The sequence below is a fragment of the Bactrocera tryoni genome, chromosome 2 (assembly GCF_016617805.1).
Source record: "Bactrocera tryoni isolate S06 chromosome 2, CSIRO_BtryS06_freeze2, whole genome shotgun sequence".
Classification (NCBI taxonomy): Eukaryota; Metazoa; Arthropoda; class Insecta; order Diptera; family Tephritidae; genus Bactrocera; species Bactrocera tryoni.
The window spans coordinates 20,430,531-20,453,634 of NC_052500.1; the positions used below are offsets into that span (position 1 = coordinate 20,430,531).

General features: G+C 34.1%; 1 protein-coding gene across 1 annotated transcript; it reads right to left on the reverse strand.

Moving 5' to 3' along the window:
• Positions 1–3,192: 3,192 nt before the first annotated feature.
• On the reverse strand, positions 3,193–10,866 carry LOC120767862 (bacchus). Its single transcript, XM_040094176.1, has 3 exons — positions 9,817–10,866; positions 3,489–3,651; positions 3,193–3,316 (listed from the first exon to the last, which is right to left on the reverse strand). The coding sequence occupies exons 1-3, from the start codon at positions 10,045–10,047 to the stop codon at positions 3,267–3,269; spliced, it is 444 nt and encodes a 147-aa protein (XP_039950110.1). The 5' UTR covers positions 10,048–10,866; the 3' UTR covers positions 3,193–3,266.
• Positions 10,867–23,104: the final 12,238 nt, after the last annotated feature.

Genomic DNA, 23,104 nt, shown 5'->3' on the forward strand with positions numbered 1-23,104 from the left:
CTCGATATTTTTTGGCGGATTATGGTGATTCGAGTTAGGGAAGCTCAACTGTAATTATATTGATATGAAAAAAACATTTTTTTTTTTAATAAATTAAAAATACATATAGTATGTACATATATATGTGTCTTTATATATACCATTCTTTTAATAGTATCATTTATAAATATAGGCGCATAAATAAACACTTTACATATACATAAGTATGTAAGTGCTTCTCATTTTATTATTGATTATTGACGAAGTCTCTCGAAGTGTCTGTATCGTGTTTTCGTACTTCAGTTTGTTCGGTGTGCTACCAATTTTGTTGTTGTTATTTTGAACGAGTGTTGGGAGAGTGGGTGTTTTGAGATTTGAAGCTCATACATATAAAAGCACATTCATATATGTATACTTATATAAACATATTAGTGTACATATCACTCCATTACCTGAGGGTGGTTTATTGTTTCATTGGTTAGTGGTTTTATTTGATTTATTCATTTGTTGCTGCTGTTATTGAACTCCCCTTAGCATGCGATATTAACATTGTTTGGCAGAGAATTTATAACCAAGCACATTGTATATAAAGTGTATCGCATTCGGATTATACATATATGTACGTAGAAATGTTAACTATTGAGTTGGGTGTGTTGTATGTATGTATGTATATAGATATACATATGTACGTCTTTGTTATGCAGTAAATTGCGTGTTAAATATTTTCCATATTTATATTTGAAGGGCGTATACTTCGCTTAAATTGGAAATATGTAGGTATATAATATATATGTATAAATGCCTATAACTGGCTATAAATCTATATTTGATTGATATACATATACATATGTATATATATTTTCTTCAACCGCTAATAAGTATTTCCGTATTTAAATATACATACATAAGTACGTTACATACAGCACTGGCCGCCCATATAGGCAATTGCCTTGGACGCAAGAATTTTAGGGCAACATTTTGACTAATTTTCATTACATATCTATTTACAACCTGAATAGATTGTTAAGGTAAAATTTTTGCCCTAACAATTAGGATCCAACGTAAACAAACTCTTAATTTTCAATTTAAACCCCGCATAAATTATAATTATTTTCCCATGAGCGTATATAACATGGATTTTTTGATATTTTGCATTAAGCAAGTAAACCTACACTATACTCGGCTATAATCGCGTAAGCGGTGTCTACGCCAATTAAGAAGAAGAAGTAAACCTACAACTTTTAAAAACAATATTCTAATACAAAATTGTATGCTCTACAAAAAAGATTTTGTGGATATTTTCCTTAAAATCATTAATTCAGAAGTTACACCAGTCAAAGTTATACATCAAATGTACTGAGCATTCATACAAGTGATTTGTGCATTGTGTTGCTCATACGTCATGGTATACTTTAAGAATATAGTACAATACCCAACACTAAAGACTTCTTTTAGGACAATTTTCACGGAACTTTTACAAAAACTAAATATTTGGTAAATAACGGACACCCTAATACATATATATGTATATATATACGTGCATATGTTTCTATGTGTATCTACCCATGCATGTAACACAATACATGGTAGCAATAAAACTACAACTTGGCAAATTTATCATTTTATTACCAAGTATATATGTATATACATAGTATGTACATACATACTTTCGGTATAATTAATACTTTTTATTTATTATATATTTTTCATATAACATATGTTTCTCTGTTTTTTGTTTGTATAGTTAGTAGTTAGTAACTTCGTTCATTTAAACGTATTTATAAATGTTTGTATAAACAAATGAGGTCTTTTGTTTTGCATGATTTTATTTTCATTCAGATATTTAACATTTTTATTGGATATACATATATACTTTTGATTCGTAATGCATGGTAGAATTTTTAAATAATACTGTATAGGGAGATGTTTAGCTTTATTAAATGTTTTTACAATATATTCACATGCAAGCAGTTGTATAAGAATGCAATTCTACATTACATTATTTTAAAATTTAAAAATTAAAATTTATTAGTTTTTAAACTGTTTTGACTTTAATTCGTTATTTTAAAATTGTTAATAATACATAAAATAAAAAATATAAAAAATGGTGTTTTTAATGTTATCCCCTATTTATTTTATTTAGCCGTAATTAAATTATTTAAACACACGGCCGATTCGTATACATTTTTAATTGAGGTTAGGTCTTCATGCAACAAACATACATACGAATTTCACACATATCCATACGTTGGTTTTCAAAAATAGTATTTGTATAGTCAAAAATAATTTTAATTATAGTGAAAAATAAATATACGTATATGTTAGTTAGAAGTGTTTAATAATTATTATTTTTCGCCATAACTAAACGCAATTTTTTAGTGAAACACACTGTAGTGCTTCCGATGATATTTTGTATAGCATTAATTTGTAAAGTTCAATAGAAAGAGTAAATATGAAACCATACGCTATGCAAACACTTACCAGCTTTTTTTATGTAGCTTTTATGCTTATTATGAATTATGTATTTAAAAAAAATTAATATAGAAACACCGACAGTTTCACAATTACGCCAACAACAACCTGTTTACCTTCCTCGATGCTAAAATTTTAAAAATATTTTTTTTTTTTGCCTTGTCATCGCCGCTAAAAATTTGGAAATATTTTTTTTTCTTCACCTCCCTTCGACACCAAGAATTTGGAAATATTATTTTTTTTGTTTTTGGGATAAATAATAATTTTTCGCAAGAGTTAAATTTTTTTCACATAATTTTCTTTTATTTAAATACTTTTCATGTTTTTTGTATTTTTTACTCAATTGTAACGTTTCTAATTGCTATTGTTGTAATTTGTGTTCATCATTTTCATATCATGTTATTATTATTATTTAATATTTTTTTGTTTAACTCATCTTTTCATCATTACGCTTAAGTTGTTTATATTTATATATATGTATATATATATATAATTATATATTAAAATGATAATATACGTAAGACTTAAGTGTAAAGGAAAAAATTATGCAGTTTGTGGGTTTTTTCGCCTTTTGTTGTTCTCATCATCATCATTCTCTTATTTTTTTATAAAAAAAATTACACATAATACAATTAAAATAAAATAAGAAATTAAAAAGTATTTCTTAACATAATAATTATATACTTCTTTCTTCATCATTTTTGTTTCTTTGTTTGTGTTATTACATTTTTTTGTTTTGCAGTTTTTTAAGTTTTCTTGCATTTTTTATATTTTTTTTATATTTAATTTAAATGGTTTTGACTACTATATTATTATTACGCCTGATCATCTGAGCCGGAGCCGTCGTCGTTCTCGTCGTCATCATCTGTAATAGAAAAATTATTCTATTAGTGAAATATTTCTATATATTATAAAAAAAACATTTTGGTTGAAAAAGAAAACGAAAACATATGTTAATAACTTGAAATATGTGAAAATTAATTTGCGGTCACCATTAACTATTTTTAATCAATATTTAACACTTTGCAGACACCTACCGTCGCATTCGAGGTCTTCCTCCTCACCATCGTAGGGGATATCATATTCGTCACTTTCAATTTCACTATCACCCTCGGTGATCTCTTCTAAAACCTCTTCATCATCTGAATCAGCATCAGCGGCCTTTTCTTTTTTGGCCTTCTTTGATTCAGCGGATTTCGCCTGAAAAAAATAAAGATATGTAAGTAAGTATAAAAATGTTTAGTTCAATTCATATAATAAATTTACTATTTAATTTTTGCTGAGTTCACAATCAGTGGTACGAAACGACTAAAAAATCATATGAAACTTTTTTAACAAGAACGCATATGGAATTACAAAAACAAAAGTCACATACTAGCTATTTGTATATATTTTAGTTCTAATTATTTCGCCCTAGTGGTAATTTATAGGCCTAGGCAATATGATGGATTCATGCCAAAATATCTTGGAGAGGCAATATGAAATGCCAAAAATATCTCAATATGAATAAATTAGAAATAATAACGCTATGTGCTTACTAAAAATCGCGCAGTCATTTTAAAATTTAGTCATCTAATAAAAATTCATGAGTTACTAGTTGAATCATCTCAAACGCCAACCACCAACCACACCGTCACCGCTGACAAACTGTTCCCACCTCAGCAGCTGCATGAGGGCGGTCGTTAAGCAGCGACGTCAACCCTCCATAATACGTGGTCAAATGGAAATCGAAAGAAAAAATAACAAATAACATTTAACGACGCTACTGGGTACGTAAATATGTATGTAAGTAAGTCAGCAAGCCAAGTGAAGCAAGCAGCCGTTCCACACAACAAAAGACCAGCTGCAAAGTAAACTGTACTTGACGCAAAGTGAATTAATAACGTCAGCGCTGTCAGCGGCCAACAACTGCTGTAAGTGGTGCGGTACGTCCGCCGCTATAACATCTAACGTCGGAAATGCCGAAGTGAATAGACGTAAACGTAAGCATACCGAACGCTGTACAATAAGTCATTTCAAAAGCCGCTTGCTCAATATGCAGCTGTCGACTGCGGCTATTTACTTTTTATTTCAGTTTTCCGAAATTTGTTGCAGTGTATTTGTAGACCACAAATGGCAGAGAGAAAGAGAGAGAGCGAGCAAGAACAATAAGTTGTGAGCATTGCTACAACGTATCGGTTGCATCTTTTTCTCATGGGAGCAACAGACATGTGTTCGAAAAAATATAATCGCTTTTAGTACAGCAGCGTGGGTACGCGGAACGAGCAATGGCGGCGAAATGTCCGACATACTTATACAAAAATACAATTCGCTTCACTTCGGTACCACTAACGACGAACAGGGGAAAGGCGGCCGGCACATTTCAGATGCTCACACGGATGCTAGTGAATTAGTGAATTGCTGCGCATTCTTGTTAGCTACAAAGTCACTGCGCTCTCACAGTGAGTACATAGTAAGAATTGGACTATCTGTCAGATATAGTATGTAGAAAAACGCAATAATAACAATAAAGAAAGGTAGAATAACCCACAAAAAGAGAAAGAACGACTAAGGAAAACAACAAATGATGAGTACAATGAACGCAAATTGTCGCAAGGTAGCCGAACGGACGTAGACAAAAAGGGGGGGCGACAAATATGTAATACGCTAGCCGTACCATGAATGAGCAGAATGGCTATAGTGCGCCCGCCTTGTGCGCCGGTTCACATAATCGATGTTTTTCGAACGTGCGTATGCATATGGAAGCGTGATAAGTTTTGTATGTTTAATAAAGCATAGCGCAAAATGGCACAATTACAAAACACAATTGGAAAGCGTACAAGCGCACATGCATACATAGACAAAAGCACTTTACATGAAGCAGCTTTCAAACGTCATTTCCATTGTTCGTCGGCTCTGGGGGAAAAAACGTGTATAGGTTAATGATAGTGAGGAAAAAATAAGTTGATCACGATGGTTCCCAACTGTACAAATGCTTTTCAAAAACAATGTTTAGTAATGTTATAAACTCAGAATTTATTACTGGAGATCCATTACAATGTTGTGAATAGAAAAGTTGTGAGTGCAAGGTGAGGGGGGAAAAAGAGCGCGAGCAAATAACATGAGAGCAACAACAGAATTATTTTAGAGAGCATTAGGAATTTTATATCTTCATACCAGATTTTGGCGGTACACATTCGTTTGCTTTCAGTTTTTTAATTATTTGGCAACATGTTTTTTAGTACATATTTCTATGGAAATTTAGAGAGTACGAAAATATGACCTTGAAAGAGCGTAAACCTGTTTCATCAATGAATTGATGAAGTTGTTAAAAGTCAAAAGCTAGTTTCAAAAGTTTGAGTATATAAAAAATAATGCTGTCACTCGTTTAAAAATGCTATCAATTTATTGAATTATTTATTGGGATTGAAAAATTAGTTTTGCTAGCGACAATTACCGCCCAGTTTTAATATTTATTGATTATTGATTGACGTCATAGATAGGAAACAAAATTAGCTTAGAAAGTTTATGATTTTGAAAAGTATTTAGTGATTTTCTCGATGCGATCCAACCGTAGCTAAAGCAAATAATATACATTCATATTTAGTAAAAAATGTAGACAAATATTGTAATTTAAAAGCAATTACCATTTCTATTAAACATTCCCACCTACAAATTCAAGCATTTATTAATAACTTTGTATTCTCTATACTATTTCAACCAATTTCAGTTGAGTTGATTGCCTGTCGTTAATGATTCATTAGTCGATTTCAATCATGCTGTAGTCACATTTTTTATGTCTTCGCCAGCAGCAAAGCAGCATGTGGGAAATACATATTTTTGCAATTGTAAGAAATTCTTGTATTGGAACTACACACGTAATGCAAAGGAAAAGCTGCAAAAGCTTACCAGACAGCAATCAAAAGGTTCACAAAGCGTTAATAACAACCTAACCCACAAACAGCAGTCGCGCTCAACAATATTAAGTTGGAAGAAAAATAGAGAAATAAAAAGAAAAAAACCGGCGTGCCATATAATCAAAGGAGAGCTGTCACTTATCACTGCTAGCGAGAAAACAAATGAATAAACAAGTGTGCGAAAGAGACAACTGCACTAACGTACAGAGTGGCTATTTACACAAATATGGCTGGTATATAACAGGTTTGTTTTTATTTTGCGTGGAATGCCATTTATGTATCTTCTTGTGCGCTTTTGTTTGTATCTTCAGCATTTTTTTCATGTTGCTATCTCTACCCACCGCGTGCTCGAGCAGCTTAAGCATATACTCCGTTTTTCGCTTTTTCACATACAAACAGATACTTTGTATATATGTACATATGTACATTAATGAAGTAAACAAGTGTATCTATGAAATAAATGCTAAGCACGAGCACGAGAGCGTGGCAGAGAATAAAAATACTTGCTATGCGTACTCAGTAAATGATGAAAGTCATTACAGGTAAGTAGAAAAACACTAAAAAAAAATAAGATTAGAGCGCTAACTAATAGGCTTATCAAGTATATAAATCGAAAAGAAAGAAACATGTGAGAGATGTCATGAAAGGTTGTTGTGGTCGTTGTGGAGTAATTATCTCAAGTTTATATTGATTTTGTTTCCAGTATTTTGCGGTTATAAAAATTAATACGAAAGTGATTGCATAAAAGCACAGCTCTTCAAAATAATCTAAATATTTCTTTTTAAATACATACAACAACAAAATATTGAGGTTTTAAAAAAAAGTAAGGCGAACATGCTAATCAAATATTAAATAACAATAAATTGTCAACTGTGAAAATAGAATATTTGTGTATGTTGTATGTGTAAGAAGCAACATAATCGGTCATAACTCCGCACACCCGTTACGCCGGCCGGCAAACCTGAATACAAACATACATACATTCATATCTCTGCTGCTAATAGGTAGCTACAATAATGACACAATGCTTGTTTGTTTAGCTCAGGGGTTGTGGTGAAGGTACAGAAACGTCGAAAAAAACTAATACAAGCGGTTACTTTTAAATGCAGCAACTTTCTTTGAAATGTAGCTGCATTGTAGTAAAGAAAGTCAAAGAAAAGTAAAGAGAGTAAGCAGAGACATTTACTGTACTCAATTATGAAAGCTGCGTGCATGCGCCTTTCGGTCGTTAACATTGTGATCATTAAAAACGGAAGTGCTTATAGACTCTAAGCTGGAAAATGTGGATCTATGAGAACGTCTCAAAAGACTCTTATTTAGAAAACTAAACTAAACGATTGATTTACTTAACGCTTAACACACGTACATAGATTTAATTAGCTACTCAAATCCCAGTGAAGAAATTCGCACGCAAGCTTCCATCGTTTGGGGCTCTCATGCGCGCGTAAGCGTCTACCAACACGCGCTGTAATAAAAGGATATTCACAGCATATTAATTACTGTAATATCTACGTTAAGCTGCCAGCGCTCGACTGCCTACTTACTATATCCTGTTATGTACACCACCAACACAATGTAGAAGCAAGATAAAACAATTTCGAGCAACAAGCCGCAAAAAGGAGTCGAAAGTAGGAGCAAAGGGTCACACAAGTGCTGCAATTGCGCGCCTGAGTATATGAGGACTAGTAGGTGTAGAGTCGGAGAAATTATTGATTTTCACTAGTACGCCTCCACAACATAAACTTAGTGCCTATGTGCTATTATCACCATTTGCTTATCAAAAATACTTTTATGTGGTAAATAAAAGTTAGCTAAGTTTATATTTAGGATTTTTGTGGTTAAGCATTAATAAATAATCAATGATTCATTTCAACAACAAGGCTGTAAGCTACATAAATGTTTTATGTAAGCTTAAATGTTGCCTTCGAAAAAATAAGAAATCGAGGGTGTTCAAATACCACCCAAACGACCATCATTCGACCGCTAAAACTGTAGCACATACAAATCGTCCTGCAGTTTGTCCCAAAAAAAACAAAAAAAAAAAAAATGGAAAAAGGCGCAACAACAAAGGTCAAAAAGTATATGTGCGTTGGAAGGAGTCATTGCGTAAATATACAAAACATGCTTTTGACAAACGCTGAGAGCCTACACATGTAACGACGTTACGAGAGAATGTACATATAGGAGTCGGTTGCTTTGGAGAGCATAAAATAAACATGTGAGCAGCAGTGAAATACTGATGTCAGATAAAATGCGCGCGCTTGAATTCACATGCACACACACACTGTGGTGTATATGGAAATATGTAGCTCCAGGATTACATGCAATTTCCTGCCTCTGTCTGTTTTCAGCTATTGTAATACCAATTTGCAAAGCCAACATCATGTAAGAGCGCCAATGTACGCTGCTGCTCCTGCACACGTTCGCATTTCTTTCTAGAAATTTCTAACGAATTTTTTCATTGAAATATTACATACTGTGTGAAATATTTATGTTTTATCAAACGTGTGGGAAATTATCACGCGAATTGCGGTACATACAAGTTTGTGTATAGTCAATCGAATGTGTGTGGTGGAAATGTTTTGCATGTTCTCGCCTTTTATTGCATATACATATGTATCAGCCGCAAAGTCAAACACATGCGAGAAATATGAAAACGCTTACAGCATGAATCAGCCAATTAAGGCATTAAGGTGTGGAAATTAAGAGAAATAAAACGCAATGTCTTAATTTAATGCCTGTATATGTATAAATAATGTAACAAATATTATATAAATGGGCTACAGAAAAATCGCAATACCTTTGAAATTATTATAAAAACGAATTTTATATTTAAAAAATAAAGAAAATGTGCGACCGCATAGTAAAATGCCTATTAATACGAACAATTTGTGTATAACTCAAAGGCGTCCATGCGCTACTCTGTCTGACTGTACTGTGAAATCAAGCAATTTGCTTGAGTTTCTCAACAATTCTAGGGCAAAAATACTTATTGAAATGCTTTTCGATAACGTTTTGTTTATGTTGCAATTGCTCCATAAACGGAGCACGACCAAATAAACGAGCGGGAAAATATTAATGGTGCTACTGTCAAATGGCTTGTCAAAATCTCTTATCCTCTCTGCAACTTTGGACACCTTTTCCCCCTCGCTTTGGCGTTATCTACACAACATTTTGACTTCTCTGTATACATGTAGATATGTATGTATGTATGTATGTATGGGGAGAATATATGTATACTTGTCGGCACACTTGACGCTGCACAAGCATACACAAAAAGTTAGCCTAGTTTACGTAGAGTTATAGCAGCGCACAAATTTAGCACTAATTAATTTCTTACTCGGCGTAGATGAACAAAAGGCTAACAAGCGTCGGTCGCTTTAAAATACGTATGTAAGTATATCCTTACGCATCCTGATTGTGAACTAATTGTTTAAATAAAATATTAAAATGTATGAAAAGTACTTACTTCGGCGGGCCGTTTTGTTCCTTTCACTTGTCCCTTGACGGGTGCGGCGGCATCGTTGGCTTCCTCATCGTCACCTTTTGTCGCTGTACCATTGTCGGCGGCCGCTACTGTTTCATCGACGGCAGGCTTTTTGAGATCTTCCTTCACGGCTGCTGCCGCATCGACGGCATCGGCGGCAACTTTCTCAACAGCGACATCACCGTTATTTTGTTGTTCTGTGGCGGCTGACATTTTCTTTGATTTGTTCTGTGTAGTTTGTGTTTTTAAATATAATTGATATATTTTATAATTTTTTGTTGTAACTTATATAACTGCGTTCGCGGTTATTTTTATGTATTTTTACAAATTTATTTTATTTGCTTTAAAACACAAGACGCGTACAATTTGCTTTGACGATCCACTCGGTACGAAGCACACAGACACACTGTTCGAGACTGTCGTTTGCGGTGTGTATTTAACTTCTGAATGTTATTTCAGCGGTACGTTCTGTGCTGAGCTGAGCTGTTCTGTTCGCGATACGTAGATACTTTATACGTAAATGTATCTGTATCTACAGTCGAACCACACAACCAACAACAACAAACAACAACGTATGTATCTGAATGTTCGCTGTACAGCCGAAGGCGTACGATGTGATAGAAAGAATGCGGTGCAACAGCAAGGACGAAGACAGTACGTACAAGTAATGACGACTCTTGTCTTCTCTATCGCTCTAATCTGAAAGCAGGGCGAGTGTATGGAGCAAACACTAGCTAGCGTGCTATAGGTAGGCAGATGATAGATACTTTATTATTTTATTGTTTGCTTCGGAAATGTGCACGCTGTGTGGCGGCTGACGACTATACAATCAATCGGGCAGGCTGACTGGCTGGCAGTTTTCAACAGAAAAAGCGCTTAGGTAGTTAGCTGTGGCTTTTAGCTGTTGTGCTGCTTGCTTGCTTGTATTATATTGCTTATATGTATTTTATTTATGGTAAGCGTTTTTCGTTTTCTAGGTATTTTCAACCACCGAGATGTGTACTCGTTGAGCGTCAGTTTGCGACTGAAAGCGTCTGCTCCACAGCAAAGCTGATGTGTTCCCCATTGATGGGTCCGCATAATGCGTGCCCCAATGCTAGCTAAAACTTTAGCGAATTTTTATGCTAAAACCCTTATTCCAACCGATTTGTAGGTTATATCAATCGTTAGTGGAAAAAGTCAGCTATTTTTTGAAATTAATTAAAAAATTCTGCAAACAAACGTGCGAACGCTGGTGACGCGTTTAGAGGGTTTCTTGAGTAATTCCATACAAATGCTGCTTGGGTTTCGTGAGTACAGTCGCCGCATAGTTCAATGTAGTGCCGTTTGGCGGTAAATTTGAAAATTGCTTCCATCGTTGCGCTAGCATTCCAAGGGTAACAAGAGTGTTTGGTGCGGTGCGGGGATTATGTTGCTTTTGGTGTGCGTCCATACGCCTAGCTGACGGTAGGTGTACATACATACAGACAGTTGTAGATACATATTTAGGTACATACATACATATATATGTCACAATTTCGCTGTTCGTAGCGTCGGCGACACGAACGGTGTGTCGGTGGAACTGACGCTGCGTCGACTAGTGGGCCGTTGTGGCCATGAGCCGGTATATGAATCAGTTTGTGGACATACACACATATAGTATTTGTATGTAGCATTGTGGATTGGGTGGTGCGGTGTTTTGGGTTGGTAGAATGGCTTGCTGTCCTTTGGTGTTGGTATCACTATTTGTTGTGTGCTCTACAAAAAGCACACAATTAATTCAAGCACGATATTTACAGCACTGTGTTGTTCGTTTGGCTACACGGCAGCTGTAGCGTTGTTGGGGAGTCGTTGTGATGGCACTTTTGTAGATATGAAGTTGTTTGCCAGATTTGGTGGCACATGTCAGTGGTTTGCAACACTGGGTCGCTTTCAGTTTATTGGGCAGTATTTAAGAGTAAGGAATGACAGAACAATTTGAACTTATAAAACACATCTTAAATGTATAAAAAAGTGTTTAAAATATTAAAATATTTTGCAATTTTATAATGTATGTATGTATAAATTTTATAAATTTAATTTTCAATTAATTTGACAGCACTTTATACATACATACATACATATGTATGTATATGATATCTGCAAAAGCAACTCGAGTCACCCCAGTTTGGGAAGCGCTGCTTAGAATGATGTAGAATGATATGACCTGCCACATTTAACTAAAACGACTTTACGTCGTTTATACACGTAAGTGAGTCGAATGCACTGCAAACGACTGTAGATACATATGAACATATTTATTCACAAGTAGATATGTTTGTATGTATAATCATACATGTAAATATATGTATGAGCGCAAAAAAATGTAGGAGAAGTGCTACATTCACTTGTACGCCTGCCAGAAAAGTCATTTAACTGTGATCCAATGTTAAAATATGTACTTTATGGATAATATATACAACGGTGAGTATATTTTTATGTTCATTTGTATTTAGTAGCGAATTCGCTAGGCGTCAAATAAGATTGCATATTGAAAATAAAATGGAAATTGAGTACAAAGAGATGGCATCAATCGAATTCAAGTGAGCATTAAGGCGAATTGACGAAATTCTCTATTTCGTCGTGAGGTTATTGCTTGCGAAAGGATATTGATGTTCATTAAGCAAAATAACACGTTACAGTAAAGCCTTTTTAAAATAAACGCATAACCAAAATCAACATTTTTTTGATTAAATAGTAGAAAACAACAAGAGAAATTAATGAAAGTTCAAATGGCATAAATTGAATATGCTGGCAGCGAAGTGGTATGAGAGGATTCGGGTAAACAGATGAGCTATTACTTCCGGTAAATCCAGTTGAGTAAACACAATGGCAAAGAAGGCTTTAAATGGACTGTAAATAAGTTTAGTAAGGAAATTTACTGTATCGATATAGTACTATACACTATTAATCTATGTAAAACAAGAAAAAACGTAAACTTTGATTGCATCGAAGTGGTAATATTCTTTCCAAACACAAAAGGGGGTTTGAAGAACTTGATTCAGATCGTTCAGTTTGTATGGCAGCTACAAACATATGTATGTATGTATGTCTGTATATGCTATAGTGATCCGATCTGAACTATTTCTTTGGTCCAGTCGTCCGTTATCAGCGGTTCCGACAAATTAGCAGCTTTTTCATAAGAAACATGACAGGTGCAAAATTTCAGATCGATATCTCAAAACTTGAAAGCGTGTTTAATTAAAAAAATAGCAAAACGTTGATAAATAAATATATTTTTGAAATATTGCAAGCTTTTAGTGAGAAAATATAAATAATTTTAAAAAAAATGCAACAGACTTTAATTAGCAACTTTAGAAACAGTATTCAAATTGTAGAATATACAACAATTGTCCGTTAATCAGCACTGCATAAGTCATGTGCAAAGCGGAAGATCGGAAGTACGCAGCATTCCTATTGACATTCGATAGAAGAGACTGTAGAAGCATGTTAGGAATACTAACTGGTCACTGTCTGGTGGCGACACACACCCGCAAGATGGGTTTGACAGATCGAGAAATGCAGGAAATGCCTAGAGCAGGGCACCAGAGAAACAATGCAGCATCTCTTGTACACTTGTCTTGCATTGGCAAGACTACGCTGTAAGCATCAGTATGTCCCCACAGAATGATACACTGGAGGAGGTATCGACAGTGAGGCCGCAGAGTCTTTTAAAATTTCTGTCAAGCGCAGGGATCCTCAACGATTTTGGACTTAGCAAATGAACTCCATCTGGTATCGCAAAGGACGCAAGAACATGGCTTAGTGGCCTAGCAGATTAACCTAACCTAAACTAACCAGCACTGTCAAAACTCACCGATTGTATTTTAAACTTGTTAAACATTTATAATTGAAAAAAGTGCAAAGAATTGTACATAGTTCGATGTTATAGATCAGCTTATGGGTTTATCTATTAATAATCTCAAATAGGCTGAGTTTTTAATATACTCAGCGGAAGATATTGTCATATTACTCTTTTATTAATCTGCTATATTATGATATTTCAACTTCAATGTGATTTTATTCTAATACATATTTTTCTCTTAGAATGTGTTCATCACCGTCAACTTTTAAATAAAAATTTTACCATATTTTCAAGTTTTTTATATATCAGATTCTAAATTTATACTTTGTCTACAGTCGAGAACATAGTTTATAATATTTTTCGAAAATTTTAATTTGTTCAAAAAATTCGTATGCCTTCTACCGGCTTTTTCGACAATTATTTGCTCATTTTATCGGTTGTTTACTGTACAAATACAGTACATTTCAGCTGCCGTGATGCAAAATAACGCCTGCATTGTTGCTTATCTAGACCGTTTTGCGCTTGTGTTTACGACAGTTGGACAGCCATTCAAACAAAGTTGTTATTCAACGTGTGAAGGTATCCGCTCTGTAAATTATATTTTTTGGCGGTCTTTGGAGTGTAGCCACTTCACAAACATACTCCATAAGTAGACATTAATACAAATAACATTCGTTTGAATGAGTAAAAGTATACTTTGAAAAATACACGAATATACATACTTACATATGTATGTATTATTGATAAGGAGTGAAAATTTTGTTAAAAATAAATTCATAAAAACACAATACGTTAGCAAGTATTTTGAAATGTTTTTTATCAGCGAGTAGTATGAGTAGCCTACATGAAAACACCTATACTCATTTACATTGATGGGAACTCAAAATGTCCTGTACAGTTTCTTTTTAGTTACATTGTGCAGAGACCATTTTGTTCACAAATATGTATGTATATGTACATACATAGTGCATACATGTACGCATATATATTTAAAGTAGTATGTGTGTACACATTAACGTACCTACATACTAAGTAAAATTGTATACTTAGTTTGTTTCGAAGTAAATTTTCCCGCCTATTTCAAAAATGGCTGAATTCGGTTGTGGTTTTACTAATTGTTATTTAAAATATTGCCATATAAGCTTATGAATGTCTTTATATATAAAAAATATATGTTTCTATATACATACATATACATAAATATATGTATGTGCATATGCATATTTAGTATTACTCATTAATATTTAATTTAAATATTTTATTTTATAGTTCACACAAACAATTTGGTGCTTCATATTTTGCATTTATGAGCATTCACGAGTGGCGGGCTGGCTTTTTCGTGTCGTTTTGTGTTCGGTTGCCATTTCACAGCTATTGTACTAGCTCTTAACTAAATATTTTCACATACTAAGCTTATTCATTACACCTGTTGTAGTCTAGAAACGTTCACCTAAGTAATTACGGTCGTCGTTTTATACATCTTTGCTGTTCGCGTCGTGATCGTTATTGCCGTCAACACTCTAACGTTAAAGACTTTAACGATGATTTCTTTGTACGCCGCGAACTGCTTCGTGTTCACAATTTAAGCATCGTGTAATTTTGTTATTGTTTTTACACATCTACATACATACATATGTATGTATTTAGATATTTTTTTCTAAATGATTTTTAAATGACCGAAAGCTTTTTGATAAGTCATAAGTTGAAATCTACATTTGGAGCACATTAATGTAAGGGGGTGTGAGTACTGCTGGGAATAACAATAAATCGTTATACAGCTGTAGATGTATGAGTGTGTTTCTGAGGCAAACACAAACAATTTTGCAAATCTGTGAGCCGACACCGGCAAAAAATAATAATACAGCAATATACATACATACTGTGTATGTACGTGTATGTGCATTGCTTCGTTTATATGCTGTTGTTTCTTTAGTTGGCAGTTTGGATTTTCTTCTTTCGGCTGTCGTAAAACAACAGCAAAATGGAGTGTACTCGTGGGTAAACAAGCATTGGTGTATTTGTGCGGCCGCGTTAGGCAAGTCAAAATGCTGTGTTATCAGACTGTTGACTCAAATCATTTTGTTGATTTCTTACTTTTTATAGCTAACCCCCAGACATTGATAAGGTGGGCACAAAAAGCTTTAGTATATTTATAATTGTATTTTTTATATACATAAATGTGTGTAGGAATATGCATGCATATTTGTTTACTTGATTTGATTTGATGACATTTTTCAGGGCTTTTGAAATTGGTTTATTAAATAACATAAATTCAATAAAAAGCACAAACTTACTTACATATATGTACGTAAATAATTATATACATATGTGTGTACATACAGATGTACATACATAATTGTATAAATACATACATAAGTGCAGAACTCTAAAATTATCACATTTTATTTTTCGACTAGTGAACATGAGTGATTTGAAGATAATAAGTAATACTCAACTTATAGACAATAAAAGAAAGAAAAATTAAAATATTGTACTCATCTCAACAAACATTAAATTACGGATGAGCCCCTCTTGATGTGAGCCACTAGCAGCTTTACATATGTATGTACATATGTATATTCCTATAATTTTAACAATTGGATCTAATTTATTTTAGGGACCATATTACCAGTTTCTACAGTTATTTCAGATGTTTTTTACGAGTGAAAGGGCCAATATATAGCTTTTTAGGAGGCGATTTTTAAAGTAAAAGTCGAAACCGCTTGATATCATGAAAAAATATAAGTATGCTCAGTATCTACATACATACATAAAGGTACTAAAATTTAATATTGAGAAGATTTTATTCTGTAACATTTATTGTGAAATTCAATAAGTTGAAATATAACCTTTGTTGAAGTCTAAATTTTATTATTTGTCTCTTTATTTTCCATCGATCCTCTGCAGCATTTGATGAGGAAAAAATTTATTCCAGAAAATATCTATTATAATATAAGTTATTTTTAAGCATTTATTTAGTTTATCTACACTATACTTACCTAACCTTACCTGACGTTGATTATTCTTATCCCACACTACCTCATCAAAGGAAAAATGTAACCCAGCACTTTGCCTTTACCTTGCTTTGTTCAAGCTAGGTGTTACAGCGTGCGTCCAATGACGCCGGATGGCCAGGGGAAGCGCGCGTGCTGTACAACAAACGCCTGTGTGTGGTACAATGTGGCTTCATGTACAGTTTGATCTTGCGACAGTGATGCCAACTACGAGCAAACAAATAAGTTCGTATGCGCTCAGGTAAAATATAAAGGAAGTGTTGAAAGTAGAGTTGCCGTGTGAATTTAAGCAGATCGAAGTAATGAATTTTTAGTGAATTTTTATTCAGTATCAAATATTATGTCTTTCCAAAAATATATGACATGAATACAATGATGGAAGATTAAGTCAAAAGTTTGATTTTTGACAAAAAATGTGTATTTCAAAGTGGCTTCAAAAGTGGAGGCAGGAAATGACATTACCACCGATATCGATCATTACAACACGATGTTGACCAACTTTTTTCCCGAAATTTGATGAAATCGACGCAGGCGATCTCTATTTTAAGCAAAACGATTCGTCGACTCAAGTTTCCCGTCTAAACATGGACACATTGTCTCGGTAGTTTCGAGAAATAGCCCAATAGATAATGCGATTTAACGCCTCTAAATATATTATGTTATGGGTATGAGGGATAAGGTATGTTAAATTAAATGTTTACGACTATCAATCAGCAAGACTCGCGGAGCTCGAAAACAACATTCAGCACACATTAGCCGAAATTCCAGTCGAAAATGTTGCACTTGAAGTAAAGTCAAACATTTATAAATAAAGATCGGTTTCGAATAGAAGAAAATTTTAAAAAAGAGAAAGCATACTACGTAAGATATAATATATCCATAGTTTGTCCTGTTTATAATTAAACTTGTGTCTTAGAAAACTTCGCATACATACATACATATATTATATCAATTATTTCAAACCTCCTACAAATGTTGAAGTTTGGCAACTCTACGGGGTAGTATACGCTCTTTTATTTTATAATTTTATTGTATATTCAAAGGCTGCTTCCTCATAAAGGGTGTTGTATGACTAAAGTATTTCGTGGTGGCTAGGTAAGCAGATAAAGGACAGCTGCTGCCATTTAATGTGCTCACATACATATGTACATACATACATACAAACAATTTAAATGTCCACCTTTAATGCCCTTGTCTTGTGCCTACGGCTTTCTTTATTATGTTAATTACTAGCACGGTGACAGAAGCATCGATATTTCGGCTCGTGTGACAAATATGTGGATTAACACTATACAAATATACATTTACATACATACTATTTGAATAAACATATGTATTTATATGTATGTATGTATGGTTGTAAATGTATAAAAATGATCGTAGTTCGAAACAAATTGGAATTCAGTAATTGATGTAAGCCTCAAATTGTCATTATCGACAACAGCAGGGTGTGAGGGGTGTCATTAATCGTCATGTAAATGTAATTATTTAGAAACGTGTGTAGGTAACTATTTTTATACATTTATGACAACATTCGATCAAATGTGGTAAATGTGGAAAATGAACCCTATATGCTAATGTGCGTTCTTACACTGTGCAACAAAAGTAAGTACAGAAAACATGCAAATACAAAATGTTAACAAAAACCAGACAAAACGTTAACTTCGACTAAACCGGAGCCAGAATACCCTTCACAGTAAATTTTTTATTGAATTATACACATATAACTAAATCTGAAAACGTAACCAGTAAACGGTTCGCATCCAACGAAAAACGTTTTGATAGGTCTTTTTAGCGAAGTTTTTTATATAAACAACAATCAAGTCGCATTAGGATTACTTAATTAGGAAAGTAGATCTTTTAGAAGATTTTTATATAAATTTTGATCGGACAATTTCAATGGCATTTCTATTCTACAGTGTTCCGATGTAGGCAATTTATTCTGAGATCGGTCAGTTTACATGACAATTAGATTATATAGTGATCCAATATCGGACATACCGACAAATAACCAGCCTCTTGGAGCGAAAAGGACTAGTACAAAATTTAAATACGATATCTCAAAAACTTATGGACTAGTTCGTGTATATACAGACAGACGAACTTGACCAAATCAAATCTGCTCATCATTTGCATACATTATATGATCTTCGACGTTTCCTACTGGGTTTTACAAATTTTGTGGCAAACTTAATATAATCCAGTTCAGGGTTCAAAAGTTCAGTTCAAAACACCGACAGTTATTTTACTGGGCTTTAGCTGCAGGTTAAGTATTATAACCTTCACGACAAATCTCCAAATACATAATCATTTCTATCATAAAATATGAGTTTTATTGGAGTGGAAATTCGAATGAGAGGAGGTGCAACGTCTTTACGTCATCATAAAAACAAAACAGCTGCATACTGGTGTGAGAGCTTCTGCTCCCTTTTGTGATGGTCGCATCCGCTATTTGAACCACTAATCCATCGACTGATAGTCCATTGGGGGTTGTTGTAGAATATGCTTTTCGCTTATATTATATTTATACTTCTGAAGCTGAGTATTTTCGGCAAGAACTTTAGTTGATGGCTTAATATACCGACCGATAAGTATTGTACTTCGAAAATTGGTGGATGATGGGAACAAATGTTGATATATGGTATGTATGGTTAGAGATGATACACACTATTAGTACGAAGAATCTATTTTCGTTAAATCGACTAACATTAAGAAAAAGCTTTTCTTTTTGAAACCAGTCCCAGACGATTGGTAATGACAAATAATCGAACGTATTCCTGTCATAAATAGTTGCAGGTCCCTTTACTTGTTAGATAACATCAAGGCTCATATATGAAATTGTATATTAATAAATTGGAGAATCAGATGAGAATTAATTGTGGGCGAGCTGAAATCCTTTTTATTTTAGTTGAAACCTTTTTTATGGTAGATGTCTGACCCATCCGTTACACTTCGCAGTGAATTTGTGATTTAACTGACGTACATATATTATTTGGTTGCACCTTTTTATACTCTTGCTACAGAGTTTTGTTTTGTTCACCTAACGGTAGTACGTATCACTTAAAACTAAGCGAGATAGATATAGGGTTATATACATATGTATATATACATAAATGATCAGGATGACGAGAAAAGTTGAAATCCGGTTGACTGTCTGTCCGTTCGTCCGTCCGTGCAAGCTGTAACATGAGTAAAAACTGAGATATCTCAATGAAATGCGTTCCTTAGTACAAAAAAATTTAGAGCTCGTAGATGGGCGTAATCGGACCATTGCCACGCCCACAAATCGCCATTAACCGAAAACATACAAAGCGCCATAACTAAGCACTAAATAAAGATATAAGGTTGTAATTCGGTACAGAGGATTGCATTAGCAAGGGGAACATGTTGGCAAAATTTTTGGAAAAAGTGGGCATGGCCCCGCCCTCTAACATATCTCTCACATCTCTACTTAAGCTACAACAACCCAATTTGCTGAGTACAAAACTTATAAGAATTTCTACCGAAAGTGTGAAAATGGATGAAATCGGAAGATAACCAACCTCACTCCCCATATAACGGTACTGTTAAAAACGACTAAAAGCGCGATAAATCAATAACTAAACACGCCAGAGACATTAAATTTCACCAGCGAGACGGTATGAGAAATCTTTATGGGAGCCGGCGTGAAAATTTGGACGATGGCCGTGGCACCGCCCACTTTTTGGTGAGAACCCATACCTCTTGACCCGACCAACCGATTTCGACAAAATTTTGTATGTGCCATTCTTTTTGCATTCTTATCTCATTCATTATGTTGGAGATCCAACTGTACAAATAATGTCTTTTGTGTGTGCTACCTTATGACCAAAAATTGTTTAAATCCAATAAAAACTGTTCAAGCCCTTAGGTACCGAATATTTAGACTCCGCTACCCATAGTTGACTTTTGATCGAAAATGTCGGTCAATATGTGATATATGTATATAACTGAAATTAAGCGATGATTCTTCTATTATAATGGTATGTCTGTATGTTGAAAATTTGTTGAATCGGACTAATAGTTCCCTTAGCTCCCATATACTTAATATAAAGATTTTCGAACTTGCCGGTTGACTTTGTACCGCATATATTGGCCAATATGTAAGTTTTCTCAATGAAAATGAGGGAGCGTGTTTTACTCAAAAAGTGTATCGTTGTGCATTAAATTGGTAAATAAATTCGAGTGAAAACTTGGCCTAGCCCCTATATGTATAACTAATATCAGAACTTTTAAAAATCCGGCCGACTTTACTCTATAGGACTGGTTTTACACCTTAAAGTAATTCCCTTGGTTTTTTAGAACAAATACAACTTTTATTGCAATAAAAGAGCTAAATGGTTAGGCCCAAATTTATATAGTGAAATTAACTCGCTACATGGTATTTTTAAGGAAGAGCGAATTTTCAACCATTTAACGCGATAATAAAGATGATTTCTACAATCATGTCAATCGCCACTTTTACTATTCCTCAAAGATGAAAGATCAGATGGAATTTAAGTGAAGTAATTCCTGAGATATAGGATTTTACTTAAAAGTGTCGGTGCCAAGCCCATTGTCTAATTTTTACATCAGCTCACATAAAGTCCTTCCTTGTATTACGTATATCATACCTGGCCGATCTATCAGCACTCTGGAAAAATTATTCTCATTTTCTGGGATCTTCATAACCTCCACTGTTATAAAGCACATTTAGTTCGGCCCAAATTAGAACACAAATACATACACATTTACACTTCATAGTTATAAAATCATCAAAACTATTAATGTTCTTCATTCATTAGCTAAACCATCGTTAAAACAGCTATCTTCACCGACCACTTCAAAAGTTCATCTGCTCTATTTACATATGTACATAAATAAATGTATGTATACCCATATGTATGTATGTGTAGATACTTAAAATTTACTTTCCGCTTCCGCTAGCTACAAGCCCCTACTCATACAGCGGCACATATTCTGCTGATTGCAGATATGTTATATCGAATTAGGGAGCAAATTTGTTGTAGTTTTTGTTAGTTTCAACGAAATTCTGTTGTTTTCATATGATATGGATGTGTACATACAAAGACCTAAACAAATTAGTCGTTTTTGCTGCATGAAAGAATACTTCCTGGCATCCTTCCATCGGTCGGCAAGAGGGTACAGATGGAGCTGTGGCGTGGCAAATCGCTTATTTACACATAAAAGTACATACATACTGCATACATTTAATTAAATATTTACGTTTGTTTGCTGAAGGCATATTCTCAAAACGCAAATCATGAATGAGTGAATGAGTTCTGTCCATCATCTTCACCCATTCTTGCTCAACTTAAAAGAAAATAAAAAGTACTTAAAATATATATTTAAAAAGTGTGCATTACATATATTTTGTACGTCTGACCAAGAGCTCGTTCACATTGTTTTATTGGTGTCATAGGAGAACATGAACAGAAAAAGCCACTTTTGGAATTATTAGAGAATTCTTTCTTAATGCAGAGTTGCCAAGTTTGACTTATGAGTGCATTTTTCGTGACAGAAATACACACAGTAGTTTGTCCTTCTGTTAGATTTAACAAATTTAAGCGATCAATTTATTGATTATTTAATATTCAATTAGGTTTCAACTCCCATAAAAACTTAAATACTGTTCTGAATTTTTATGCGGCCAAGAACTGTCAACTGGGCAGAATTTACCCGCCACAACAACAGAAGCAACATACTTAAGTAAAAAACAAAAACTATTTCATTCCCTACATGAACACTCTCTAATTTATCCTGACCTGAATTTTGTAAACAATCAGCTGTATGAGAGCTAGATTTTCTAACCGATTTTTCGACAAATGCCAAACACAATAGGAAAATACAGGTCTATACAAAAATTTCATTAAGGATTTTCCTAAATGAACGGCATCCTGCCAGGAATAGCAAATATTTTTTTCTTTCTCAAGTTTCTCGTAAGACGATTTTCGCTTCTAATGGCTCAAATGAGTGGGAATTAAAGGTATTTGAAATTTAGAGCTCCTCTTTCAATAACAATATAAAATATCAAGTGCCAGAGGATCTTTTGGAAGTAATTTACTAATGTCAACTGTATCTGATTTTGTAAGAAAATTATTTGATATTAGACACATACTGCCCCTATTTTTTCTACTCTGTGAGACGTGCACTTTATGAGCCGTACGAGGACGGGTTTGACATAGTTCAGCTAATTAAGAGACAGCGGGTACGCTGGCTAGGTCATGTCGCTCGAAAAATGACAACGCTCCAGCTTTGAAAGTGTTCGACGCAGCACCCGCCGGGTGAAGTAAAGGAAGTGGAAGACCTCCACTCCGTTGGAAAGATCATGTGGTGAAGGACCTGGTTACACTTGGAGTCTCCAATTAGCGAAGAGGAAGAACAATATAAGCGGTCCATGCAAGCGGTTCTACGT

Excerpts from the sequence above, each read along its gene's own strand:
- LOC120767862 (XM_040094176.1), bottom strand. The coding sequence starts at position 10,047 with ATGTCAGCCGCCACAGAACAACAAAATAACGGTGATGTCGCTGTTGAG. Across the intron at positions 3,652-9,816 it reads GAACAAAACGGCCCGCCGAA|GCGAAATCCGCTGAATCAAA; the intron begins GTAAGTACTTTT and ends TATTTTTTTCAG. Across the intron at positions 3,317-3,488 it reads GGAAGACCTCGAATGCGACG|ATGATGACGACGAGAACGAC; the intron begins GTAGGTGTCTGC and ends TTTCTATTACAG.